The following is a 27,441-nucleotide window of genomic DNA, read 5'->3' as shown; positions in this document are numbered from 1 at the left end:
CTGATAGTGAACAGCCAAATTGCACTATATATTTTTTAAGTTGCAGGGTATTAAAATATTTAGGTAAATATCATAAATTTTGTTACATATATTTTTGTTGCTATAAAATTATGTATACATGTGTTTCATATATATAAAGATATAGAGGATATATGTAGATGTATAAAGAATACGTAGTATAGGTTCACCTCTTCAGCTGACACTTCATAATGTCTTTGACTTCCTAAATAAATACCCTCTTTAAATATTGTTTAGAAAAATAAAAGATATTTTTCTCTTTCCACTTCCATTTCCTCTTTCTCTTCCTTTCCCTTCCCTTGTTGGATAATTTAGTCCAAAAGCCATTAGATCAGGTCAAGAAAGCCTTTGTCAGCAAGTGGAGGATGGGCATGCAAGGGACCACAGTGGTTTGGCATTGACGGTCAGAGCCCAAGAAGGGGAAAGAGGGTGTCTGCACAGAGGAGCCTGAAATAGGGTGTTGAAGTGTTACTGGAGTGAGAAGAGTATTCACATGGGGAAGTGGCCACAGCAATCACTTAGCACAAATAGTCATAGTCTATGGAAGGTGCGGGAACATGATATGGGATGGAAGGGTGGCAGCAAAAAGAGTATGTCTATATACAGGGAGATTGATCCAATAAAGTAAGGATATTAAAGATAATGATAATTAGTGTTTCTTATTATCTGAGTTGGGAGTTTAAGTAGGAAAAAGGCAAAAACTAGAATGAACTCTGGTGTTGGATAAAAGCAGGAGATATTAAAGTGAATGCATGATTTTCTATATATATAGACAAATATTGAAACAAACATAGATGTACTGTGTACATGTGTATGACTATAAATGTATATGAACATGCATTTTACACATATGTGTGTATGTCTATATAAACATAAATCCCATAGTTCTGTCTATTGCAGAAGGCCTGGGGAAGCTACTTCCTGATAGCAATGAGCACACTTAGTGTCCATATCTTGATTTCTAAATATAATTCACAATCAGAGGAGCCAGAGCACTTCGAAGATATGGCTGATTCTAGAGCTTGAGCAGGGAAAGTATAAAATGACCCTGAAGCATATAATTGTTCGAAGAAGTAAGAAATATATTAAAGAATGATGGGGGAATGTCAAAGGATATAACAGCCAAATTGAAGGGGTTTCCGCTGTGCAAATTTTGAACAATCTGAGCCTCAAAATAAATAATGATAGAAACAGATTATACTTTAGTTAATAAAATAGTGGCAGTGGCCTATGAGTCCACATTGATATAAATAAGTGGAATAAATTATAAGTTTGATGAGGACAAATTATCTCACCACAAAACTTATTAATGATGAAGAAGAAACATAACTTCACAGGAGAAGACTGGGTAGCACTTCTTAATCAAATGAATAAAATTAGTATCCCACAAATGAAAAGTTTGCCAAAATTGTCTGTTGATAGGATGCGGTGAGAAGAAAAGAGCTTCACTACTGTGATATTCCTGCCAAAGAACACATATTCTGAATTTAATCATTAGACAAACACAAACAGCTAAATCCTACAAAATAACTGGTCTTATAATCTTTAAAATTTCAAGGCCATGAAATTCAAGGGAAGGCTAAGAAAAATTTCCAGATAAAAGAAACTAAGAGACAGAACAAAATATAGCATGTGATTCTAGAATAATCTTTTTGTTATGAAGGGCATTATTGAGATAATTTACAAAACTTGGAAAAAAATTGAAGATTAGATAGTATTGTAGTAATGTGTCAGTATTAATTTTCTTATTTTCATGGTTATATTTGGATGTGTAGTTTTAGGGAAACCTAAAGTATTTGGAGTTGACAATGCATTGTGTTGGCAACTTACTCTCAAATGGCTTGAGGAACAAGATCTTTTTACAGTAATTTCAAACTTCTGTAAGTTTGACATTGTTTAAAAAATTATGGACAAAAGGCAAAAGATCCTTGAGTCAGATCATCTTTCTTTGGGCAGCTAGTATAGATAAAACTGTTTACAATGGTAATCGGCTTCTAGTTTATTTGTCCTGATCTCTCTTACTAACATTGTATAATTCAGACAATATCTCATTTTCTACTTGAGGTTTTGGAGTTTTTTTCTTAATGATGTTTTTATTTTCTTTTGATTTTTACTCTGTCAAATGTCTGTGAAATCAATGAAATGCTCTGTATGAAAATCAACAAAGTTCATAAGAATGAAAAAATGTTCTTGGAGATTTTATAAATATCTATCTGCATTCAAATTGGAATAAATTGACATGAAATTTATACTAAAAACAAACCACAAGGAACACTCATACTCAGAAACTCAAAACAGTTGAACATGTTTATTCTGTAAAAGGTCTATGATAAAACAGTAGTGTTACAACTACATACCCAAACAGAAATGCAACCTTTAAATCATGTTACATGTCAGGTCATGTAAACAGCTGGGCGATTCGGTTAATAAATTCAAAAAAATCTTGCTTTCAACAATTTCTTAAATCAACATTTAGAATAATGAAAAACTCTCTTTAATGCTCAGAAACCTGGGCACTCATTAGTTAAAGCAAATCCGTTGTCCTATTGGCCTACCCCTGGTTATAAATAGCAGCGAGAATTGAGAACGCCCAGGGACACTGAAATGGACTTTCTAAATATAGCTTTTCCTTACTTCAAAGGCTTTTCAGAAGAATGTTATCTTCTGTGAAAACTTGGCCTTTACAAAGGGCACACAGCCTTAACTAAGATCAGTGATTTTTAGACCTAGAAAAGGTTTGAAATATTTCTTTAGTCTGGGAACCCACATTTTGGGGGCATGAAAACTGAAGTCCGGAGAGATTTTTGAAGTCCAGAGAAATATTTGAAGGCATTTGAAATTCAGCATCAAATGGCAAACAAGTATTGTAATAATTACGACACTCAAATCCCGAACACTGAATTGACTGAATGTGGCATAGAATAGATTGCAATAGCTGCTTATTCTCATTACCCTCAGCACCGCATTCCCTCCATGGCTCATCCATCTTGTTTCTTTAAGAAGGATGATAACGATAGAATTACCTGCAAACATTAGTTATAACAAATATTTTAATTTTTGCTTTTTTGTAACTCACTTTTAAAATGCTATTACTATGTTAAAAATTTGTAAGAGCATTTTTCTTCCTTCTTTAAATGACTCTGCCAGCATTTATAGTCTTTTACAGTTGAACTACTGTCTAACAATAAGAACAGAAACACATTTAGGAGATAAGAGCTGGGGACGACAAGGTGGGGAATAGAGTTGGCATACCTTAAATGGAGCTGGGGAGAGAGAAAACAGAAATTTAATTTGTTTGAAAAAATTAATGGCAGGTTAGTCAGTGTTTGACTAGACCTAATACAATGTAACATCTCTTAATTTAAATTCCATGGAAACTTCTGTTGTTTGCATTGTCACAGACTAGGGAGTAAACAAAGCAGTAAGATTTTTGTGTTTTACCATTTCATGTTAATTTCCTAAAGCTTTCCATAAGATTTATATTTTAATAAATAAAAAGACTTGTCTTTACTTTTTCCTTGCTCATTTGCACTTTAATAAGCTAATAAATGGCACTTAAACTCCATAATTATGATTAATCTTGTCCTGCAATTTTTAAAAGCACTGGGAATTTTGTGTGTATGTATGTACATCAAATATTGCTAACTAGTGTGCTGCCTTTGAAACCAATGCAACAAAGCTGTCAATTCAAATATTATTCCTACCATGTAGACTAAAATCAGATTTGATAGTGGGGCCAGCCATAGTAAGTTTAAGTCACCCTCGGCGATTTGTACATGCAGCCAGGTTGAACATCTGGCTTCAGATGAAGCGCTTAGATGGAAGTATAACCAAGCATGGCTCTAATTTCTTATCTGAAACCTGTTTTATTCTAAGTCATTTGAACAGTGCTTATTCGATGTGTTTATACAGTCTTCGATTGTATGAAAAAAATATTAAAAGTTGGTGTGAATTAAGAAGTGACATGCATTAATGAAAGCCTAGAAGGTAAGATATAAGCACCAGGTCTTCTAATTATCCATAAAATGAGTTTGGTTAACACAAAATATTATGGGAATTAGATACAGATATTACTAATTCTAATTCATAATGCTGAAATAAAAATATTCTAGTTATGTAAGTACCAAAGAAATTTTAATTTGTACCACAATGTAATGAATTCAAGAATTTTTATTTTTTAAGTATTTACTTTGTAGCCTACACTGTACATAAAACCCTTTTCTGAAATTTGGAGGGGAAACCAGAAAAATAGAAATTTGAAGTAGTTTATATTGCAGTCAAATAAAAGATTTTGAGATCTTTTAATTTCTCAGCTCATTGCAATGTCTTCATTGGATAGGTTGTTTTGTATTTGTTAAAACTAAAATTTAGCGTTTTAAATAGTTTCTTGAATGTTCCTGGTAATGGAATAATCATAATGATAATTTCTAGTACCGATAACAGAATCAATAGTAGAGCTGCTCAATATTGATACTAATTTTGATAATACACAAAATGTCCTGATTTTCTAGATAATAACTTGTCTCTTGGCCAAAATAAATGCACTTATTGTTTATCATCTTGTGTTATAAAGATTTTCCTATTTTATTAATATAGTGATTTTACCACATCTTTTCATTCATATTTTAAAATATTTGTTCAGTGGATTATCTCATTGATTTTTATATCCACTATATATTATATATATGGATATATATTTCTCAATGGCCAAATTAATACTTTCTTAATCACATTTAAATTTGTTTGATTCATATTTCTGTTCTTCAGCATTCTCCCTTCTCTCTGGAACCTATTCTACTGACTTAAAAAAGCCTGAAAGATCTGAAAATCCTATTTAAAGCAAACATATAGAAAATATTTAAATAAAATGTAATAATGGGAGAGAAGATGAATATTGAATGTTGTACTGAAGAGCATTCCATTAGTGAAAAGATTCACAAAAATTCTAACATTGAGACATATAATAAAAATGAAAAGCATCGATTATAATATTGAGCCATGACATTATCAGTAGTTAAGGGAGATAATAAATACTAAATAGGAAACTAGCATCTGCAAAGAGGATAAATTGGCAATGATTATGCATATATTTAAAATATGTTGAAACATAGTCATAGCTACTGTTTTTCTTTTTGGCTGAAAAGAGGCTTATTGGAGTGTTTAAGCACCATCTCAATGGGAATAGCTATTTAGACACAGTACAGAAAATACTTGCTTGCAGAAGAGCAGATGTTAACATGTGTATAAATGTGTGTTTTTAATTAGTTCATTTTCACTCATTCAGAAAGGAAAAGATCACCGAATTTAATTTAAATGTCTTATTGTGATGTGTTAAAGTGCCTTTCTTAGACTTTCCACGCAAAGAAGAATTTGCTCTTCCTTTGCATTCACCAAATAGCACCGTCCTCTCATTTAGCCAAGTTAGAAATCTAAAAGCAATTCCAAGATTCTCATTCTAGGGTCTTCTACCTTCATGCTTCCCACTCAAGAAATCACTAATTCTTGGCTCTCTACTTCCACCAGACAGCCCTCTACACTGCACCCCTGCTCTCTTATTCTCAGGGGCTAGCGTCTCTGCCTCAATCTGCCTATCAAAGTCACTTCTAGTTCACTGTGGGCAGGGGCAATTTTAAGCCTTTGTTAGTCCTAAACAATTGCAATTTTGGAAGTTCCACACTACATATTATCAAATATATTAAAATGTGCCCAAATCACATAGTCAATATAATCTATATGTAATTAACTATATGAGAGCCAAGTGAAATTGTATTTGAGGAATTGCAATATTAGTGTTGATAATATTTATTAAACATATCTTTAATCTCAATTTTGCATTTTTTTCATATTTTGGAATCTTTTTTTAGGTGTCAAATATTTTTGTAGGTCCTTCTCAAACTCATAGTCCCTGGAGAATGTGCTTTTACTATCACAAAGCTATAATTAGTCCAGATATGTGGGAGTTGAAATAGGAAATGTTTGTAGAACAGATGTAGAACTCAAGAAAGAGACTGTGATGTAAGTTAATATTCTGTGTATCAGATGATAATACTAAAAAGCCAGAGATGTTAATAGACTCTCACCCTATGAGGTAAGGTCTCAAGACAGAAGGTGAACTGCTTACGTATTTAAAAAGAAATGTTGATGGCAAACTGTTAACAGAATATGAAGTTGAGTTTAGTATGTTGAAAAAACAAATGCTGAAAAATGGTTACTTGTTTAAGTAGTTAAATCACCTATTAGTTTCATGATGTAAGGTTTCTAAACCTTTATTATTTCATCCTTAAAACTGAAATAATGAGAATACCATTTTGATAGAGTTAAGAAATTTAAGTTCTATAATCCACATATACTTAGGATCATATCTGGACATACTTGATATTTTTGTTCTTGTTATTATTCGTCAAGTACTAGTAAACCATAGCTGTTTTGTTATTCTTATGGTCATTGTTATGCCTTGGAACAGACTAGAAAATATTACTGAGGTTGACTGGATCCATTGTTGTGATTTTAAAGATGGAAAAGTTAATGTGAGTTATTTTGAGAAGAAATGTGTCAGTGTTCTAACATCCTTTGCAAATCTAAGTATTTAACATAGGGGAAAAAATCATAGTTTAATGAGAGGGTATGATTTTTAAAATATTTTTCCACCTCGGACTCATACAAAGCCAGCAAAGGAGAAGACAAGACAAAGAATGCAAAAAATATTATGTAACAAAGAATGCTACCAGCCCCAGGCTCGTAATGCTCTTGTGATTTTGATGTGAATAAACCCTGATCGCCATTCTGATCTCAGTATTGCCACTGACTGTGTAAGACATTGGCCAAGTTAATGAATCTTTCTCTTGTTTAGTTTCTTCATTTGTAATGTGCAAGTAATATTACTTGTCACTTGCCAACCAGGAGTACTTCTTCAGATAATTGACTGTCTCAGCAGGGGTGTTGCAAAGATTAGCTCATAAACGATTTATAAACTCTTTGAAATACTAAATAAATGATGTAAAAAGCCTCAACAAGAGGACAGAACAAATTATTTCATGCATTAATTTGTTATACTTTAGTCATATATATTTGATTAAAAAAACTTAAAAGAGGAAGCCATCAATAACGTGAAAATAGGATAGATTACTAGGAATTCTAGAATGCTTTCTGTTGCTGCTGTTATTTTTTTTAATTCTCTGTTATAATTGGGAATATAAAGAAGAGAAAATGTACTGGAGGAAATGATGACAGTTTGTCTCCTTAAATTGATAAGATGTCTTTTACTGGACAGAAATATGAACTAAGTAAGAATAGGGAAACCCACTTTCTTCGCATAGTTTTACTATGGATAACTGTATAACCATGACAAAGTTATTTAACCAATAAGGATCTTGAGTAAGATGATCAAGAACAATCTACAAAATACTTCTTGTGGTTCGAAGAATAACATACAAAATTCTTTGCCAAGCATTGTGAGGAATTCAAAAATTAAAGACCCAGATCTCAAGAAAAAGAGAGATCAACATGAAAATAATTAATTCCTGCATAATATGAAATTAAATAAACATTATAATGAAGTTATTTATCCTATCTGAAAGGAAGTGTAACTTACAAGGTAGACTTGAAAGATGAGAAGGATTTTTGTTGTATTAGTTGGAGAGAAGGACAGTCTAGGTTGAGAAAACAGCATGAGAAAACCAACAGGAACACATCAAGGATATTACATGTGCCTCTGTAACTGACCTTAGTATGCATAGGAGCCATATTGTGGGAAAAGAGGCTACTAAGTAGGTTGGCTCCAAACTCTTAGGAGCCATGCAAAAAAAAAAAATTTTTTTGAACCATGTTTTGTAGGTTCCCAAGAGCCACTGAAGATTTCTGAATACTATTTATATTTTATAAAGTTAATTCTGGTGACAGTATAAAGGGTGAATTGGAGATGAATAGGTTTAGATAAATGTGAGTAGTTAGCCTACAATTGCAATAGTTCAGAAAGAGATAATGAAGGTAGTGGCCAGAAAAATGGAAATGAAGAATATTTCAGAAACACCAGATGGATATGGAATTAAATACTGAGGTTTGAGAAATGATTGGATGTGGGAATTAATGAGAGGGAGTAACTGAGGACAATTCTGAGATTTCTATCATAGGTCCCTGAGAAAATAGTGGTAATATAAACAAAATAATGGAGAGAATGAATAGATTTGGAAGCAGAGGCGAAGATGCAGAGAGCAAGAGATTCCATTTTGAATATACTAAATTTGATATTTTAAAGACATCCATGGTAGAATACTCGATAGCCAGTAAAAAATCTCTAGTAAATCTTCAGAAAAATATCAAGTCCCAAAATTATAGACTTGAGTGTCATTAATTTATAGGTGGTAGTTAGGATTATTAGGGTAAATGGGATTACCAACAGAGCATGAAGAACAATAAAGAGAATAAAGATTTTTTTTTAAGAAGTGCGGGAAAGAGTAAGAAGTACAAGATTATGTGGGAACCAAAAGAGCACAGTAACTGTCGTAGCCAAGGTAGAGGAACATCTCAAGGAGAAAAAATCACAATGCTGTATGCAATTTGATATAGATGACTATAGTGAAAAGGCTATTGAACTTGGTGATTAATCTGTAGTGATTTTTGTTTGAGAAAACAATCCGAATAAACTGATAGATTTGTAAGTCAAATTACAAAGAAAATTTAAAATAAAATGATTTAAAATAAAGAAGAAGCAGGAAAAATTAGCACCCGCCTTTTTTCCCTATAAGTTTGGGGGTAAATGAAAGACAAAGATATGAGTGTTTTAAAGAACATGTGGAGTTAAAAGAGGAAAAATTTTATAACAGGGAAGAAGCTGGAGCAAAGAACAGACTCCAGCAGCACCAGGCAGAATTGAAAGAATAATAATGGGAGAAAAGATAGAATCAAGAACACCAGTCAGGTATTAATGTTGGACAAAAGGACTCTTGAAAAAAGAGATGAGGATAAAGAAAGAGGAGCTGAAGAATTTTATGTCAGATGACCTTCGTTATGAAGTTGTTAGGGAAGATTTTCTATGGAGAATTGAGAAAACAAGATGTAAATAAAATTTAAGGAGCATAGAAAAAAAAAGAAAGAAAGAAAGAAATTGCTGTTATTAGGAATGGTCAAGGGGTAAACCAGAAATGAGGAAAGGGATTTATGAGTAGCTTTGAGGTCACTTGTTGCCCAAGTAGACGGTGAAAATATTTCTTAAAGAAAGATAGTGCTTCTGGCTTTATTAACATTTGCAGGCTAATATTTCTCATTTTAAAATTGTGGGGGGAAAAAGTTTTTGAGCCTGGACTAAAGGAAGTTTCAGAGAAGAAATTAAGTAAGGATACAATTGAACAAGTTATGAATTTACAAAAACAGTATGAAAATGATCCCATATCAAAAAAAGAAGAGGCTGACATTTGCGCTAATTAGTGCAAAAGCATGGTGGGGAAAATCACTATCACCTTTGCACTCAGCAAGTCTGGGGCACCTAACTCTCCTAATAATCCATGTATCCTTCGCCACCACACACTTGTTATTTTTAAATGCCAGATTTGCATAAAAATGTACTTGATTAAACAGTAAAAAAAAAAAAATACTAATTTTGTTGAATCTCAACCCTTGAGTAAATATCTTTTTAATATTTTGTGTGATGAAATGGGAAATCTCCATAGCACTTCTGGTGTGTAACAAAACACGATTGTCTCACGTAGGGCACTTGTGCAACTGTGTGGGTTGAGAGCTGAACCAGGCACTTTTTTCATGGATCACCATTTTTATTTGAAAGAGCAATCGATGGGCAAACTGTGGTTATTCAAATTTGGACATCTGGCAAAGATTTTCTTGAAAATGAACAAAGTGAGCTTGTCATTTCTAGGGAAGCAAAATCCAACAGTTTCTCTTGCCCAATTGGAGCTTTCAAACAAAAATTGTAATTTTTAAAAACTTATCTGCCCCTTTGAATTTGTCAGTTTCCCAAGTCTTAAAGACTTTTCTGATGAGATAGTGTTGCTGACAAATGTGATGTGGTATAATACAATATGCCCCCATTTGGAAAATTTACATAACCCAGTGTACAAATATTTTACAATTGACTAATGCCTGATAGTTCAAAAACTATATGCATAGGCAAAAGACACTTTCAAAGTGCAAGAAGACGAGAGGATTTAAATAAAACAAGAGTACAGAAAACATATTGATAGGTTTTAGGCTCCACATTGAAAAAAATCCACCATTCTCCGAAAAAGCAATTAAAATTCCCCTCACTTTTCCAACTTAAAAAAAAAAAAAATCTGTGTGAGGCCAGATTTTCTTCATACACTTCAACTAAAACAACATATTGAGACAGATTGAATGCAGAAGCAAATATGAGGAACCAGATGTCTTTTATTAAGCCAGACATTTGCAAAATTAAGCCCGAGAGTTGCAAATGTAAAACAATGCCATTCCTGTCACTATTTTTTTTTTTCACTTTGGAAAAGATATTTCATTTTCATTAAAAACTTTTATGTAAATATGCAATGGGTTTATTATTAAGTGAATTAATAAATATTTAATTTTTTTCAATTTTTTAATTTCTCATATGGTAAATATTGGTAGATTTATCCCACGTGAACGAGAGCTCACCGAGGTTCTTCATAACTTTTGAGAATGTAATGGATATCTGAGACCAAAACAATTCAGAAACACTAACATAGACCAAGCACTAAACATATAGTAAACTACTCAAGGGCTTTTAACATACATCCCATGATTGCATAAAGTAACAGTTGAGAAGTTACATAATTGTATCTGTAACAGTGGGACAGGAAGAATTTTCTTTCTCTTTCTTTCTTGCTTTTTAAACTTAAAAGAAATCATACCATTCATGTTAGAGAGAAGTCTCTCGTGCATGCTGATGGCATTCTCTCCATTCTTTCTTCCAAGTCTGTGTGTCTCATTTCATGTGTCCCATTTACAGGAGTAAAATTAGCATGTTATCCAGTCACCATTTGGCTCATGACTCAATGTCACTATAAAAATCATTTTAGCAGCTTCATAGACCCAACTTCTTCTAGGATACATCAATGTGGAACGCTTCAATTTGTTTAATAAAGGAGACGTAAGTACTTACTTTTCATAGCCTCTTGAAATCTATCTAAATCTGTAAATACTACCACAGTAAAACCTTCTGCTTTATTCTCTCAAATAATTTGTGTATATGATATTTTAAAAAGGTAAAGACATAAGCAGGGAAAAGAGCAAGGGATCTCAGTTTAGAAATCCATTAGACAGAGGACGATTTCTTAGAGCAGCAATATACCGCATCTGTTGTTAGAGAGTGAGAAAGTTAGGCTCTTTTAAGGAAGAAAAGAAAGAGCAAGCTTATTTCTTATTCATGAATTTTCACTGAATTTTTAGATGTCAGTTTTAGAGATTTATGCTTTAAAATTTAATCTAAGTTTAAATTGTTCAGTATTTAAATAATAAAATGTTTTTTTCTTCTTCCCTTTTCCTATCAGACTTTGAATATTAGTATAATTGGATCTTTTATATAAAAAAACTACATTACCTTGTCTGTATCCAATACTATCATTTTGTCATATCTAGAAAATTCCAGTTATATCACTGTAAACAAGAAACTAGTGAAGAATTAAAGTCCACTTTTGGTAAATTTTCCAGATTTCTTTTTCTGATAAGTTTATTTTTATAAGGTCAGACTATGTGCCAACAGCTACTTTAATTTCTATCAGCTACTGATATTTGGTTTACTTTTTTGGAATTTTGTCATTTCCTTGGTGAATATCTATCGGACAATTTTTTTGGTGACAGTTTTCTAGAATTTCAAAGCGGAAGTACGCGTTCTCTGTATAGGTATATTTAGCATAAAAGGTATTTCCAGATCTCTGGTAGTTGTGTCACACAATAGAAGACCTGTGTCTAAATGCTTGATTGGAAACACACACACACACAGCCACCATGCATATAAAAACAACTAAATAACTTTTAGTGAATAGGAATTCACTAAAAGAAGTATAATCATGGAGAGAGAAAAATATAGGGTACACAGTACCTATATATTTTATTTAAAATGTAATTATATTCCTTCCTTCATTCACATATTTGGTGTGTGCTATTTGTCAGCTATTGTTCTTTTATTGGAAAAGTAATCTATTGTCTGGAGAAAGAAAACATAATAAAAAACAAAATACTACTTTTGCAATAATAATAATTATAATGGCTACTGTAATCGGATGTCCAGTACTTAGTTTCGATGTTCCTTTAAAGGTGTGGAACTGGATGTGCATTAATCTAACAAATATATTTCAGAATGCTTAAGGGAAGGGCAACTCTACAGGAATAAGCTCTTCTCATCATTGTCCGTATTATCTTTCACTCAAACCAAATGAAAGCTATACATGAACATTTTAAAAATTAGTGTAACATATATTTATATCTTTCATAACTCTGCTTTTTTTCTCTATGTGCTCATTACTTAGGAGTGCACTAAATGAAAATTCAAAATAAGTTGTTAGCTCCCCTCCTATAAGTAGAATTTTCACCAGGATCATTTAGCATTCCCAAATAAATCAAAACACAGTCAACCTTCCTTTAATTAATATCTTCCATAGAAAATGTAACTACCTTTCTCTACCTTATTCTTGATATTTCAAATCTCCTTAAAACTATTATCAGCAAAGTGAATTAGATATCAACCCCCCCAAGCACATGTATCATTATGACAGTCTGTGTCAAAAAATGATAATGGCAAAAAACAAGGATCTCTATTGCAAAATACAATGCCCTTTACACAAAACCCACAGACCTGGCTACAAGTCACGTTTCTATGTATAATTTAGCAGTCACTTAAAATCTCTAAGACTTAATTTCTTCATCTGAAAAATGAGGATATTTTTCTTACTTCATGGCATTATTATCAAATGAGAAATAATAACAGTTGTGCTTTTTTAAACCCTATGTTTTGAAAAGCCATAAACAGAGATGAAGTGAAAATGATTATGGAAAGAGCTTATTCCTATAACTCCATTTCCTCTTTAACATTTGTAAGATATATTTGCTAGGTTGATGTAGATATACAATTCCAAACCTTTAAAATAACATAGAAACTGGATACTGTGTTGCTTAATGGTGGTGCAGATAATGAAAATATCCTTACAACTAATAGCATGAAATTCCTCCAAGGTCAAAAATTTTATCTAAACTCCAACTTACAGACAGGCAACCTGGTAAAGTAGAAAGAGTGGGCTGGAACTTTGCATACCTAAGTTCTAGGCACTTAATTAACTCTGTGAAGATAAGCAGATCACTTGAATTATCTGATCCTCAGGTTCTTCACCTGTTAAAGACTTTTAGATTAAAGTAGACACATTTTTAGGATTTGGTAACAGTATAATCAGTAAGCAGGGACGTTTTCTGTGGATACTTATGATGAGTGATTAATATATTTCTCCCTCATTGGTCAGTTCTATTCAACATGCTTTTATATAACACTGGCCATGTGTGTAAGGGACTCTGCTGGAATTGTTTGTGATTAAAATACTAACAAAATTCAATTCTTGTCTTTTTGGAGCCTGTAATATGTCTAGAAGCAGAGGTAACTGTAATGCTACTTAGAATTTAAGTGCCCTGTACAGGCACAAATCAAATCCATGAATCGCTAGCTGATGAGATAAGGAAAAGGCATAAGAAAGAAGATGGTGTTTGGCAGAGTTTTGAGGGCTAAATCCATTTTAACAAGCAAGTTTGTCAGAGAAAAGACATTCTAACTGGAATAATAGACTTGAGCAAATGTACCAGCAGAGAAGCTCTGGAAAAATATTGTACATTATTCTACAACGTACCAAGTATGAGAACTAATAGTTAAAATTGAAACAGCAAAGGAGGATCCTTTGCAGGGTATGAAAAGCCTTAAAAGAAATGCTAAAAATAATTCATAATGTTTTCTGTAGGCTGTGGGACAGGCTTTGAAGGTCTTTGAGAAAAGTAAAAAGGTAACTGTGATAGTTGTATTTTGTATAGAGTAGGGGATGGAGAAATTTAGGGAATAGAAGAACTCAGCAATAGTCCTCATAAGAGCTTTTCCTGTGTTTTATAGGGAATAAATATGAGTTACATTAAATAAAACCAACATGACCTGGCAAGTTATTAAACATGAATATCCAGGGAGAGAAATAACACTATGCTCCAACATGGTGTGTCATGTTAATGGGAAGTGGATGATGGCATTAGGGATGGAAGGAAATTTAAGCAATAGATGCCTTAAAAAGAAAGAGGCCAATTCATCCAGAAAAAAAAAAAAAGGAATAGTGGTTATACAGAGAAATGCTGTTTGGGAAAGGAAGAATTTTTTTTTTGTCCTGTATCTTCTCAGAAAAGAAAGATGCAGAGTCATCTCGTAAGGCAGGTGGTGTTTGGTGTGTAGACTGAAAAGGGTTTGGAATCCTTCCCACAGAGAAAAACATAAGGAAGAGCCAACTAGAGGTGAACAAAAGAATCTCTGAGCCACTCCAAGTGTATACTAATAATAGAGTCAGAAATTTCTGGTTGAGCCAGTTGGCACAATTTTGTGACTTTTTCTGGTAACATTCAGCCACCCAGTGGTAAGATCAGAGAAAGTATACCGTGGTGTTTTCCCACTAGTGAGGTGACACAATAGATCCAAGGGATGTCTTGATGCTAAGAAAAAGCCACAGAAAGTGGTAGGCAACTGATTCATGTTGGACTGCCCGTAGTACGGGACCTAGAGGAAACTAAAATAAAAGTGGTTAAAGGAATTAAAGACAGGATCAGTGTGAAGAATTAATTCACTGAGTACAAGAGGAAAAGAAAAAGAAAAGGAGGGAATTTCCAAATTCAGGATTTTAGAAATGAGGTGCTTCTGAGTGATCATTTTTTTTTATACTTTTTGAAATTTTATTTCAAAGATTCAATAAAGAGAGTTTGTTATTCTTCTCAAGCAATGACTTACCAAGAGGGCCAGAAGGAGGTGTCCTCCTGGACTGGAAGCAGTATTTAACTCCTGACAATGTTTAGAATTGCTGGTGTGTGGTGATAATAAAAAGCAAACTGGATTTTGGTCAGTTTCATTAATATTCTTAAACTCTCTACAGACAATGCGCTCACTCGCTGCTCACCCCCTAGGATGGACCACTTCCATTCAACCCCCCACCTGATTTCAAGTTCTTTTCTCCAGAGTTGAAGACTGACTAAAATGGTATTAGAGAAAGAAAATTTTATAACTTAAACCAGGTGTCAACAAACGATGACATGTAGGCCAAATCTAGCCCACTGCCTATTTTTGTAAATAAAGTTTGTTACATTTTTTGATGTATTGTCTATCACTGCATAGGACACTATAAGGACGAAAGACATAGACACTATAAGGACAAAATTGAGTAGTTGGAATAGAGGTCATATGCTCCTCAAAATCTAAATATTTACTCTCAGGCCTTGTACAGAAAAGGTTCCATGACCTTTATATCAATACTTAGGACAAGAAAAAGCACTACTTGCTTTATGAACATGTGAACAAGACAATTGTTTTACATTCATGTGGTAGGCCAGTAGTTTAACAAGAGTTTGTTAAATGTTTGCCATTCACTACTGTTACATTTACCTATTTATTTTTCTCTCTTTTGTAGTCCCTGCTATGTGGATATTTGTTAGCAATGACTGATGTGGAAACTACATATGCAGATTTTATTGCTTCAGGAAGAACAGGTAGAAGAAATGCAATACATGATATCCTGGTTTCCTCTGCAAGTGGCAACAGCAATGAATTAGCCTTGAAATTAGCAGGTCTTGATATCAACAAGACAGGTGAGTTATTTGGCACACACCTTTCTATGAACATGGAATGATTTGCAGCACTTCACTAACTAGCATTAAGACACAAAAAGCCACCTTTGAAAGTAAAGTAATAAACAGTCTAGGGCAAGACGAACATCTAGGACTAATCTCTTAGTCACTCTCACTCTGTTTTCAATGACTTCTCTTTACAGGATTTCCCACTCGAATGCAGACTCCTTAATCTGATTTTATTAATGCAATCAGTAATACAAATGGTGGGTTTTTTAAATCCTAATCTCTATAAAAGCTCTGAAATTGCTTATATGGAATATTTAGCAGAGATGGAGCTCCTGCCCTTGACAATATTGGCCACCTCTAACATTTGATAGATATTTAATAAGATTCACAGATGAGTGTAATGGACCTCAATTCTAAGAACTGTTTCAGAAGAAAAGGGACTCCAGAATCAATTTTATTGATAATGGAAGTAAAATAGTCTATTATACAAGTAAGTTTTAGGTAAAAGGGTCCTCTAGTTTTCCCTTTCATCATAGAATGGTTGATGAAAAATTTGTCTTTTAACTGGGCCTTGAAATCTTACTTAAGGAGTCTAACTACTAATGAAAAAACAAGATTACACTTTAAAATACTTAACAGCCTTACTTCTGAGTATTAGAATAAGTCCTGTAGCTTTTGTAAATATCAAAGTTGAATGTATTTTCCTGAGAAAACTTGGGCAAAAATAACCTTTAAAGGTAAAAAGAATTCATGATTAAGGAACCATCATGTTGTGTATGTAAAAATCACTTACTGTATTTTCTGACTTGAAACCATTCAATGGCTTCACTATTAGAATTTTTATGGCAAAGCTTTCAGACTATTGGAAAACTGAGTCAGAGTATGTATATAGTAATGAAACAGCTCAGCACTGTTACCTTGAACTCAATACATAAGAACAGCATTGGATTCAATGTCTAAAGATCCATAGGTCACAGATTGGTCTTTTCAAGTTCAGATTAATAATAAAACTTCAACATCACCACTTTGGAATATATAGACCTATGTATATTTTAGGGTTTATTGTTTTTGTATTATTACAACCAGTAGTTACTTCCCAAAGCAGCTCTGAGAAAGACTACATAGGGAATTATTCCAATTTGGTAACATGGGATGGGTAAATACACTTCTTGTGTAGTATTTGAGAATTTGCTAATTTCTTTCATGAGATTTATATTTTTTTATTTTTGCCTTAATATTGTATTTTAAATAATCTGCATTAATTTTAATCACTCTTAATATAGGACATTTTTTATTCCTAGTGTAATTTAATTTTTCTGTTTTCCCTGAAATTGAGAATTGTTAGATCCAAGACCTCTCTTATACAAGAAAACATACTAAATTATTATAAATAACTTGGATAGTGAGCTGACATCTTATATGAATAACTATAGTAAATAAAATTATTTTATATTTTATATTAGTGTGTGATTACATAATTTAAAATAATTCAAATATCTTTATACTTCCAAATGTCTTCTCAAAACATTTCTATATGTTAATTGCAACTCTGTAAGCCCTTGCAAAATTTTCTGTTTCTCATGAAATCATAAAGTCCAGAACTCGACAAAGTATAAAGAATACTGATTTTATTTTTCTAAGTACAAAGAACTAAAAAGAAAAACTGTGTAATATAAAAGTCTAAAATATAAAAAATGACAAAAATATAATGGCAAATTTAACATAGGTGAGAATTTGTAATTTCTGAGTGTTTCAGCCTGATTTTAATTTATACTAGACAATATTTCTGCCCCATGTTCACCGTGCATCTATTTAGCCATGGGTCTGTGCTTGCTGCATAATACGAAGGCCTGAGAAGTGCCCCCAGACACCTAGAAAGTTGCAAGCCCCATGGGAGTCACATTCTTCATCTTGTATTTATGCAGTCACTTTCATTCTTAAATATTCTACTGTCTTACATCTGTCCTAATTTGACTTCATTCATTTGGCTACCAAGAACTTCTCCTGTTCTTGTTGCATGGTAATCTACACATCTCAGATGCAGGCCATCTGCACATCATGGGAGCCTATTCATTACTTTAATAATGAAACAGTGTATGAAAATGATACATAATGCTTGGTCATACCCTTGGAACCTCTTTAGAACAGAATATGATTTTTATGTGGAAGAACTATTTTATTTTCCCTAGAGACTGAATATCATTGGAGTATTAAGATGTTTTATATGTACTAAAGAGTAAAGGACAGTCCGGGCACGGTGGCTCACGCCTGTAATCCTAGCACTCTGGGAGGCCGAGGTGGGTGGATTGTTTGAGCTCAGGTGTTCGAGACCAGACTGAGCAAGAGCGAGACCCCGTCTCTACTAAAAATAGAAAGAAATTATATGGACAGCTAAAAATATATATAGAAAAAATTAGCCGGGCATGGTGGTGCATGGCTGTAGTCCCAGCTACTCAGGAGGCTGAGGCAGGAGGATCGCTTGAGCCCAGGAGTTTGAGGTTGCTGTGAGCTAGGCTGACGCCACGGCACTCTAGCCTGGGCAACAGAGTGAGACTCTGTCTCGAAAGAAAAAATAAAAGAGTATAGGATAAACTGCCTTTCAGCATTATGATCCAAAGAATGGACCAGCCCACTTACCTTCATCCATTTGATTATAATAACCTCTTAGAAAATATCGATATGATTTATATTATTGCAACACCTCAAAATATTTTATCCCCCAATCCATATTGGCTGCACAGTAACCACATAACACATGCAGATATCTGCATCTTTGAGTCAAGGAGTAGCTACAGCTTGCACTCATATACAGTGACCTATTATGAGGTGAAAGCATTGTTCAGTTTCAGTGTCTATTATGTCACTGGCTAAGATTGCTGCTAAGTGTGCAGTTATGAGGGGAGTTTTGTTAGAATTATACATTAGTTCTCTAAGGGCAGGCCAGAGGCCATTATAAGTACTTGCCAAGGGACTACCCACCTGAGATAATGTCCTTTCATCTTCCACTATTGCTTTTATACCTCTGAGAAATCAGCTGGGTTATCCTCAAGTGCTTTAAAAAGTGAAAAATGCAATTTTAAAATGTTTCTTCAAATAAAATACACATAAAAAGTTAAAAACGCTCCTACTTCTGATTTCTTAAGACACTTTTTATTCCTGCAACCAGTGAAAACTCAATGTAAGTGGCGTGACCTGGCCATGAGATTTCCTAGCTGTTTATTGAAAACACAGCTGATAATTAACCGCTCTGAAAATTCTAACATTGTTTTGGTTTTGAGCCATGCTGTCCCAAGTTCATGGAATTAGCCAGCCCTTGAAAATTTAAGCAATTTTCTTGATGTCGAACTGACCACCAAGAAAACACACTTGTCTCTGTGAGGATTTCAGATGCCTTGAGTATTTCTAAAGTTTCCAATATAATATACTGAGAGTTGATAAATATAAGCAATAGTTTTATTTTGCGTTTATCTTTTTTTTTTCATTTCCTTTCATAGAAGGTGAAGAAGATGCACAGCGGAGTTCGACAGAACAAAGTGGGGAAGCCCAGGGAGAAGCAGCAAAATCTGAAAGCTAACATCCCACCTTGACCTTGAACAACACCTGACAATGTCTCAAATCTCCAGGCGTGGCTGGAATGCATTTGTTTCCATGAGTGAAAAGGAGAAAAGGAAAATGGCTGTGCTGCGTTGCAGGAATCTGCTCGTTATGTTAAAAATGGGGGCAGAGGCTGTGGCTACAGACAGACTCTTCTCTACCTCTGTCATTAGCAATGGTTGAAATCATGTGGCCTATGCTTGGATGTCATTTTTGTTTGGATCCTTTCACATGACCATATGATGAAATGCTTGTAGAGAGTAGCACTGACCTAGATGATGATTCTTCCTGTAGCATCTGGCCCTCACAATGTCAGAGGATTTAATTGTGTCTAATTGCGGAGGGTTGGTTGAACCCCAGAGTTTAAAATTCTCTGGTTCAAGTATTCACCCAGTAAAAGAACCATCCAGAAAGCACTGTTTTTAGCATTGTGTATCTGTGTGTTACTGCTGTGTTATTTACACTGTTTTGTATTGTACAATATAGATGCTCAGCACTGCCCCCCTTCTTGGATTGCTTATGAAAAACAAAAATGATGTACATTACTGTGAATTTTTATACCACTCATTTTTAAAAGGGCTGTCTTGTTTTTAATTTTCCATAGTGTGGTGGTGTACACAAGATAGAACACACTTTTTAAATATAATCTTTCCCCTTGATCACTATATGTTGATGAATGAAGTCTAACAAATTCATCAAGACTTTTTTGCTTTATTATACAGGCATTCAAAAATATCCATTAATGTGAATATTATCTGAATTCGGTCTGTTTTGTGTCTGCACAGACAAGAATTCAATCTGTCAATTTTGTTTTATTCCCAAGTGAACAACTTCTCCCAATTAATATTTTTGGTTTTAATTATGAGAATTTTGGAGAAGTAGGAAGGTAAAAAAGAAAAGCCAAGATAATACTAAGAACTGAAAATATTTTGTACTATGGAATCAAATTTCTCACAATCCTGTATGCTACTATTTAAATTTGGAGGACAGCATACCTACCCAGAAGGTATGTTTCAGGCTGAAAAGATGGAGATAGTGATCTTGCAATCATGTGGACACTAATCACAAAAGTAAAGCCCTCATGTTGTGTTTTTCATGTCTTTTTTCAGCCCTATCAGATCCAAATGTTATTATGCACTTTTTAATGTTTGTAAACTTTTACTAATAATTAGTGCGAATTGCATTCTGATACAATAATTATCATCAGTAGAAGCTAACAAAATCCTCATTAATATGGTGTTTGATGGCCTCTGCTGTGTTTTGACATCATGGTTCTTATATGGAAAGTTTTTGTGAGTTGTGTAATCCCTCTGGTCAGTATTATGAAATCATTTATCAGTGGTAATAAATAAGGAACCAGTAATATGCCAGTGGTTCATGAATTACTGGACAAATAGCAGACAACAGGAAGTCTCTTTACAATAAAGAGCCCACTTAGCTGTCCTCAAGGGCTTTGATGGAGTCCCAGGTGAAACAGGTAGAGCAACATTTCAACAGGTAATCTCTGTGGTTATACCAGGGACTCAGCCCTTCTTTGTAGTAATAATTCTATATTGGATGAAAGGTAAGTCTGCTCACATGTCCCTTTACAAAACTTTTCAACTGACCGGGATAAGGGCATGGGTCTCATTTAGCCCTCAATCAGATATTACTAGAAGAAATTGTTAACAATCTGAGTCTTTCCAAGAACAGAGAGAGGAAATATTAAATTTTGGAGTACTTCCCTCTATCTAAGTCATCAGGGGCCAAAATCTCCAGTTAAAATTCAAACAAATCACCCATTAGTAGACTCACAAGTGTAAAAAGAGGTTCCCGGGGCTGTTTTAGACATCTCCAGCAGTCGTTTTTAAACATCCAACCCCTGTGATCAGTTTTCAATATCCTCATTTACTATCTTTGTAGCTTTCTTGTGAATCTGAAGTTCTCTTCTTTCTTAAAGCTGTGGAATTCTGAACTGATTTCATGTGATTTTTGTAAAGTTTAGAACCAGTGCTGAGTATATGTGGCGGGTTTATATTCCTGTGTGATACACTATTATTAATGCATGTGGTGCCATGCTTGTCTTTGAATATATAAATAGTGCTAAATTGCAAAGTCATATGGAGCTTTTGGTTTAGTTTGGCCTCTTACTGCTACCTTGTCTGCTATATTCAAACCCAGAGACATTCCCAAGCCGGGAATCACCTGTGGAATATAGGATATGGACTTCCCAAAATGTCCACATCTTATAAATTTTGCTTGTCAAGAAGTCACAGTATCTTCCAAATTTTATGGTAACAACTTTTATTTTTAAATCAATAATATGCATGGATATGAATTTTTAAGGGGAGAAGGAAAGGGTAGGAAATCAAGGTCTTGGTTTTGAGAGTAGACACTGGATGCCTATTAACCAACTACCCCTCTGCTAATCACTTCACAGCACATACTCTACCATTTAATCCTCAAACAATTCAATTAGAGTGGTGTCTTTATACCATTTCACAGATTACAAAATTAGCACCCAACAAGGTATAACTTTTCCAAGCTTAAAAAGCTAATTAAGTGATGAATTTAGGATTTGAACTTATGTTTATCTGTCTCCAGGGAGCTTTCTACTGTGCATATCATAAAATTAAAGCCAATTGCAGAACTTTAAGGGAACTTCTAGAGATGGAGTTGTTCAGCCTCCATATTTTAGAGAAGCAAACTGAATCCCAGGAAGGGAAATTGCCTTTCTCAAGGTTCCTTATATGGGTAATAACAGAAATATAACTAGATCATAAAAAAGTAGTTTTTTTTAAAAAAGAAATTCAATTATAACTTATTGGAGGAGAGGGGTATTTTCCCCAGAAGGTATTTTCTGGCATGTGGTCTGTAAACTTAGCATGATTCATATTTTTTTATGTTTCATGCTACTCATTTTTTTTATTACATAGAAACATTAAGATTTCAGTTTTTGACTCATTTGCAATAAGTGTGAAATTGTCAAGTTTATCTTTTGTCAATTGTAAGCATCCTATGCCATCATTTTGTTATCATAAATTCACAGAAATATTTTTCCAATAGGTAACAGACGTTGCAATCCAATTCTTAGGCAATACTCCCAGAACAGCCCACTGTACATGCCCTATACCTGAGTCTCACTCAGACAGTGGCAACGTGCCATGTTAGAAGATGAAGAATATTGCTATTTCTCTTTGGAGAAACAATAATGGGTGAAGAAATGTAACTGCCAGGCAGCAAAGCTTCTGAGTGAACTCTGCAGTAGTAGAGAGAAAATGTATAGTCATCAAGTGAAAACAGGAAAGGATCTATGATTTATGATGTCTTACTAGGCCCTCAATTATGCTTTAATTACAAGAGTGGCAGTCTCTGAAGTCATTTGTGAGCTTGTATGACTTTTGTATTTAGCAATGTTGCATGCTCACATAATTGATATTAAAAGTAACACATTTTTCTGAAATGTACACAGTCTATGAAGAGTATTTATTGCACATACACTATGTACTTCGTGCAGGAGAAAGTGCTGCGGGTGATAAAGCAGAAATCCAAAGCCTCAGCCAGCCTGCGGTGGACCCACCCAGCACTCCAGCTTCACTTTGCCCTGGCCTTCATTCCAGTAATGTTCACCTCCATTCTGCTCTACTTTACCTCTCATTATAGTTACTTCCTGGACTTTTTCATCTACCAAAATCATCCCACTTCCTAGATCTTAAATTTCAGCATCACACCTACTGTTCTTACTTGCTCATCTGCAGGGAAGTGATTTTCAACCAAGAGAAAGAGATGTGTATCAGAATCCCCCAAAAGTTTTTATATCACCCACCCTCTACCCATGCACACGTAGATACTTTTACATACACTCTCCCTTGAAATAACTCCCATGTGGCTTTGATACCTTTTTCCCTCCCATCCCCTCCCCCACCACGTGAGAACTATTGATCTAGAAGAAGTTCAAGGCTTCCTGATGCACCCACCCTGCCCACTCCACTCCAAAACTTTCAAATGAGTCAGAGATAAAATGCAGTCCTCACAGACACCCATGGTTTTACTGTGTTAAGGATAACATTGTGGGGGAGAGAAGCAAAGAGAGCTTAACTTTTAATCTTGGCGTTGCCGTCATTTTGTCATATTATTTTTATTACATACAAGCAGTGAAGACCATGCAGAGACCAAGGTGGGACTCAGGGGAAAGTAGGCATCAGACAGCACTCAGCCTGAGTCCAGGCAAGCTGTTCAGTCGAAGGCAAGAGGGAATGTAAATATTTAAGTTCATGTTATTCAGATCACAAGGATAAAACTCTACAAAAGCACTTGGGACAAACAGAATGCTGACCAGTGAAACAAGTCACAGGGCCTCTAATGTCTCTTTTTTTATATTTCTTGCATCTTCCTAGTTTGGGTTGTCGGGATTTTGGATCCTTGCCATCTCTCACAGTAAAGTCAAAATTAACAACTATCTGACTGTAACCCACTAACAGCCTAACTAGCACTACTAACAGCCTAAGTAGCACTACATCTCCTTTCTGATTATACCAAGATGGACATTTCCTCAGCAATCTCCCTCCTAGTCTGAAATCTTTGGTTCATCTTTCTCCATGGTGCTCTCAAGTTTCTTACTCTCTTGTCTTTCTGCCATCTCTGCCCAATCAATCAATCAATCAAACCATCTCCCGTCTTTTTACTTGTCTTCTAGATGACTGTACAAAGTGTATAACAATGCTTACTCATTGTCTTCAGGCTGAGTGTGGACATAAAGGCTATGCAGCTCTCTTTTTGTGTCCCTGGGGACTGAAGAAGCATCCCACATCCTGGCTAAGATTTATTTCTCCTTCCGATGTTTTTGAACAATTTTCTTCTAACCTTAACAGAAGGTCTATTAATTATCTTTTTTTTTTTCCTTTACTAACTTTACTGTTTTCCACAAATGTTCCCAAGTTTCCAAGTTCCTGTTTCCTTCACAACTTATGTTTCTCAAAATAGTAATCTATACTGCCTGTTTTAATGCTTCTTCTTATTTCTTATCCTCTTGCAATTCGACTTCTAAATATTTCTCATTGCCAACGACATCTTTAGTAGCTCCTGTACTTTCAGTAATTGTCACTGAATCCCCAGCCAATGGGAAACTACAAAGGTGGTGATAGATTTAGAGGACTCAAGATTCACCTAAAATCAATTTAATGTTTTTATATTATATGTTTTTATATTGTTCAGTGGTATTAATTGGTATATTATTAATTGGTGACAGAGTAGAGCTGCATAATAAAGTCTTCAGAATTGAATCCACATGTCCCAAGAGAAAGTGAAGTTTCTCTCTAGGATAGCACTTCCATAATGTATGCATATGTCATTACTTTATGACCACCGTCTACCCGTCATGTTTGCTTGCTACATCCTCACATCCTACAATTCTTATTTCTTTTTAGTGGTAATTGCCACATATCTGGGCACTAACCCAAAGCGTGGACGTCCAGAGATGGGCAAGACTATTTTGTGATGTTGTAGAGTTCTTTGTTCCCTTATACTCTGGAATGAGAGTATCACTAGTTCCTCTTAACATTGGCTGTGTACAAGCAAAACCCCAGTCCCACAATACTTCTCTGTATTAGGCCTAAACGAATATATCTATGCCAGTAGCCAAATATAATGGGTAGTTTATATGTTTTATTAGCTTACCTGATGGTATTTAACCTGGTTCACCATTAAATCTTTTTTGAAATATTTCATTCACCTTCTGTTTTTTCAGGTGTTTTCATTTAGTTATTTATTTATTACTCTTTTCTCTCTGACAACTAACTCCTCACTCTCCTTGACTAGTTCCTCTTTCTCTGCCTTTCCACTAAATACTCTGATTCTCTGGGATTCCATCCTTATTCCTCTTCTCCGATCTCTCTCTCTGTTCAGATGGCCTCTTCCACTCCCATACAGCCAACCACATTTACCATGGTGAATCTCATATCTTTATCTCTACCCCAGAAGTCATTCCTCATTACCTATTGGATAGTCAAAAAAGGATTTTCCGAAAACATCTTAAAATTCAACAGTGCAACACTGAATCCAGTGTATGATCTTATTCCCAACCTGCTTTTCTTCACATGCTAGAGGTCTCATGTGATGGTAGCACCAGTTTTCCAGCAACCTTAAATCAAAATCCCAACAGCTACTTTAACTCTTTTCTGTTCCTCCAATTTTTCAGTCCATCAGTTCTAATTCTTCACTACTTGTTGAAACTACCCACTTTTTTGTCTGCACTTCAACCCTTTAAACCATCGCTTATCCAATGTAATGTAATGGCCTGCTCACCAGGACCTGCCTCATCCAGAGGTCTTCCTATCCATCTTCAACCAGATGTATTTTTCTAATATATAAATCTGATCATTTCACTACTTTATTTAAAAAATGCTTGAATTTAGCCAGACAAAACTTTTCTGTATAAGTATCACATTTTATCTGTGTATAACTCCTTGCTCTGTGTTAGCTTTTTTACTATTCCTAAAATGTTCTTCTTTATACTTTTTGGCAAATTCTCATTAATCCTTTCAGACTATGCCCCATTGCATCCTTTTCTTTAGAGTCTTTCTGACTTACATCCTATTCCCAACACTACCCTAGGAAATTAGCTATCCCATACTCTTTGCTTCCTAATGCTTTTTCTGCAAATACATCTCATTATATCGTAGCTATTTGTTTGCATACATATCTCTCCAATTAGAGTGTGAGCTCTTTAAGGGCATTGGCCCTTTTTTATTCATCTTCGTGTCCTCGTTGTTTATTAGACATTTATAAACATAAATGTTTACAAAGAATGATGTCTGCTCTCCTGAAGCTCATAATATAGTGAAGAGACAGAATTTAAACATAGATCAATTAGGGAAAATTGCAATCCAGATCTAAAGTTGATGGTTGGAACTGCACCACATTGTAGAAGATAAAAACTTGATTTGCATCACCTTTTCTTCTAGTTTATACAAGAGTAACTATTTTTAAGTTTGTATTTCAAACTGCATGCTTCACATACACACACACACAAAGATTTGATCTGATTTACAGAGATGAGATGTCCAATAAAACAATACATAAATAAATGAGCAGATTAGGGTAAACCATCCAGCTAAATAATAACCCTGGTGAAGGCATTCCTGGACAATGTGTAGAAAACTTCTCTTTCATTTTCTGGAATTAAGATTAGCCAAAAGAAGGAGGTTGTATCTTATTCTCTTGGCCTTAGTAACACATCAGTCAGGGGAAGAAGATATCCAGGAAGGCTTTTGCAGGCCTTGAACAGGTTTCACTGGAGTTTCTAAGAATATGCTTTATAGAAATGTACTCTAATAGCCTAAAAGAAATGAGAGTTCTGATAGGATAGGATAAACCTCAATGGAAGGATTTCATAAGAAAAAAAAAGAAAAAATAATAGAAAGGAACTAAGAAACACATTTCTATATACCCAAGAAAGAAAGCACACTGACATATATGTATAGAACATTAAAGTCTTTTTCCTGAATAGTCTATCTTTTAGAAAGCACTGGTAATCAAATTAACATTGGAAATCTAACAGAACTAAAGAAGTATTGTGAACTTTGTGACTATGAAACTAAAAAATAAGACTGACTGAGGTACTGCAGTATGTAACCCCTAACATCTTAAAATCCGCCATTTAACATGTTTGCACTTCGGCTGCCATGATTCATTTAACACATCACTCGAGTAGGAAGGTGTGACTATTATGATTGTCCTGTTGAATTTCTAAGTTTTCTTCTATCCTACATGTTCTTTGGAATTCATGGAACAATATATAGCCATGAGTTTTAAGGGCAAAAAGTTAGCTAAAAATAGCTGTAGCTAAGGAGCGACTTTAACAGATTCTGCCTTCTCAGATGGTCCTAAATAAAATCCAGTGAATCATCAAATTTGCTTAAGAAATAAAATTGAACATTCACTAAGTTTAAGTCTCTTTATTAAGTCCAATGAGAAATGAAATTTTTAAAAGACCACAAAATCCAGTATAACAATAGAAACTTAAATATATGATGGGGACCATAGTTTTTTGAT

General features: G+C 34.3%; 1 protein-coding gene across 3 annotated transcripts in view; it reads left to right on the top strand.

The window, feature by feature from the left end:
- The window catches only part of PKIA (cAMP-dependent protein kinase inhibitor alpha), an 86,003-nt gene extending 63,147 nt beyond the window's left edge, over positions 1-22,856 (top strand). For 2 of the 3 annotated variants that reach the window (XM_069466335.1, XM_069466333.1), the window contains 2 exons: positions 15,651-15,828; positions 19,311-22,856. In XM_069466335.1, the coding sequence (XP_069322436.1) occupies positions 15,678-15,828; positions 19,311-19,390 (231 nt within the window). In that variant the 5' untranslated portion in view covers positions 15,651-15,677 and the 3' untranslated portion in view covers positions 19,391-22,856. The remainder of the gene's footprint in view (positions 1-15,650; positions 15,829-19,310) is intronic. The other variant, XM_069466334.1, reaches the window with a different exon arrangement.
- The last annotated feature ends 4,585 nt before the right edge of the window (positions 22,857-27,441 follow it).

This window comes from Eulemur rufifrons, chromosome 3 (genome assembly GCF_041146395.1).
Source record: "Eulemur rufifrons isolate Redbay chromosome 3, OSU_ERuf_1, whole genome shotgun sequence".
NCBI classification, from domain to species: domain Eukaryota; kingdom Metazoa; phylum Chordata; class Mammalia; order Primates; family Lemuridae; genus Eulemur; species Eulemur rufifrons.
Note: the sequence above shows the minus strand (reverse complement) of the source record. Positions and strands in the feature narration are given on the sequence as shown.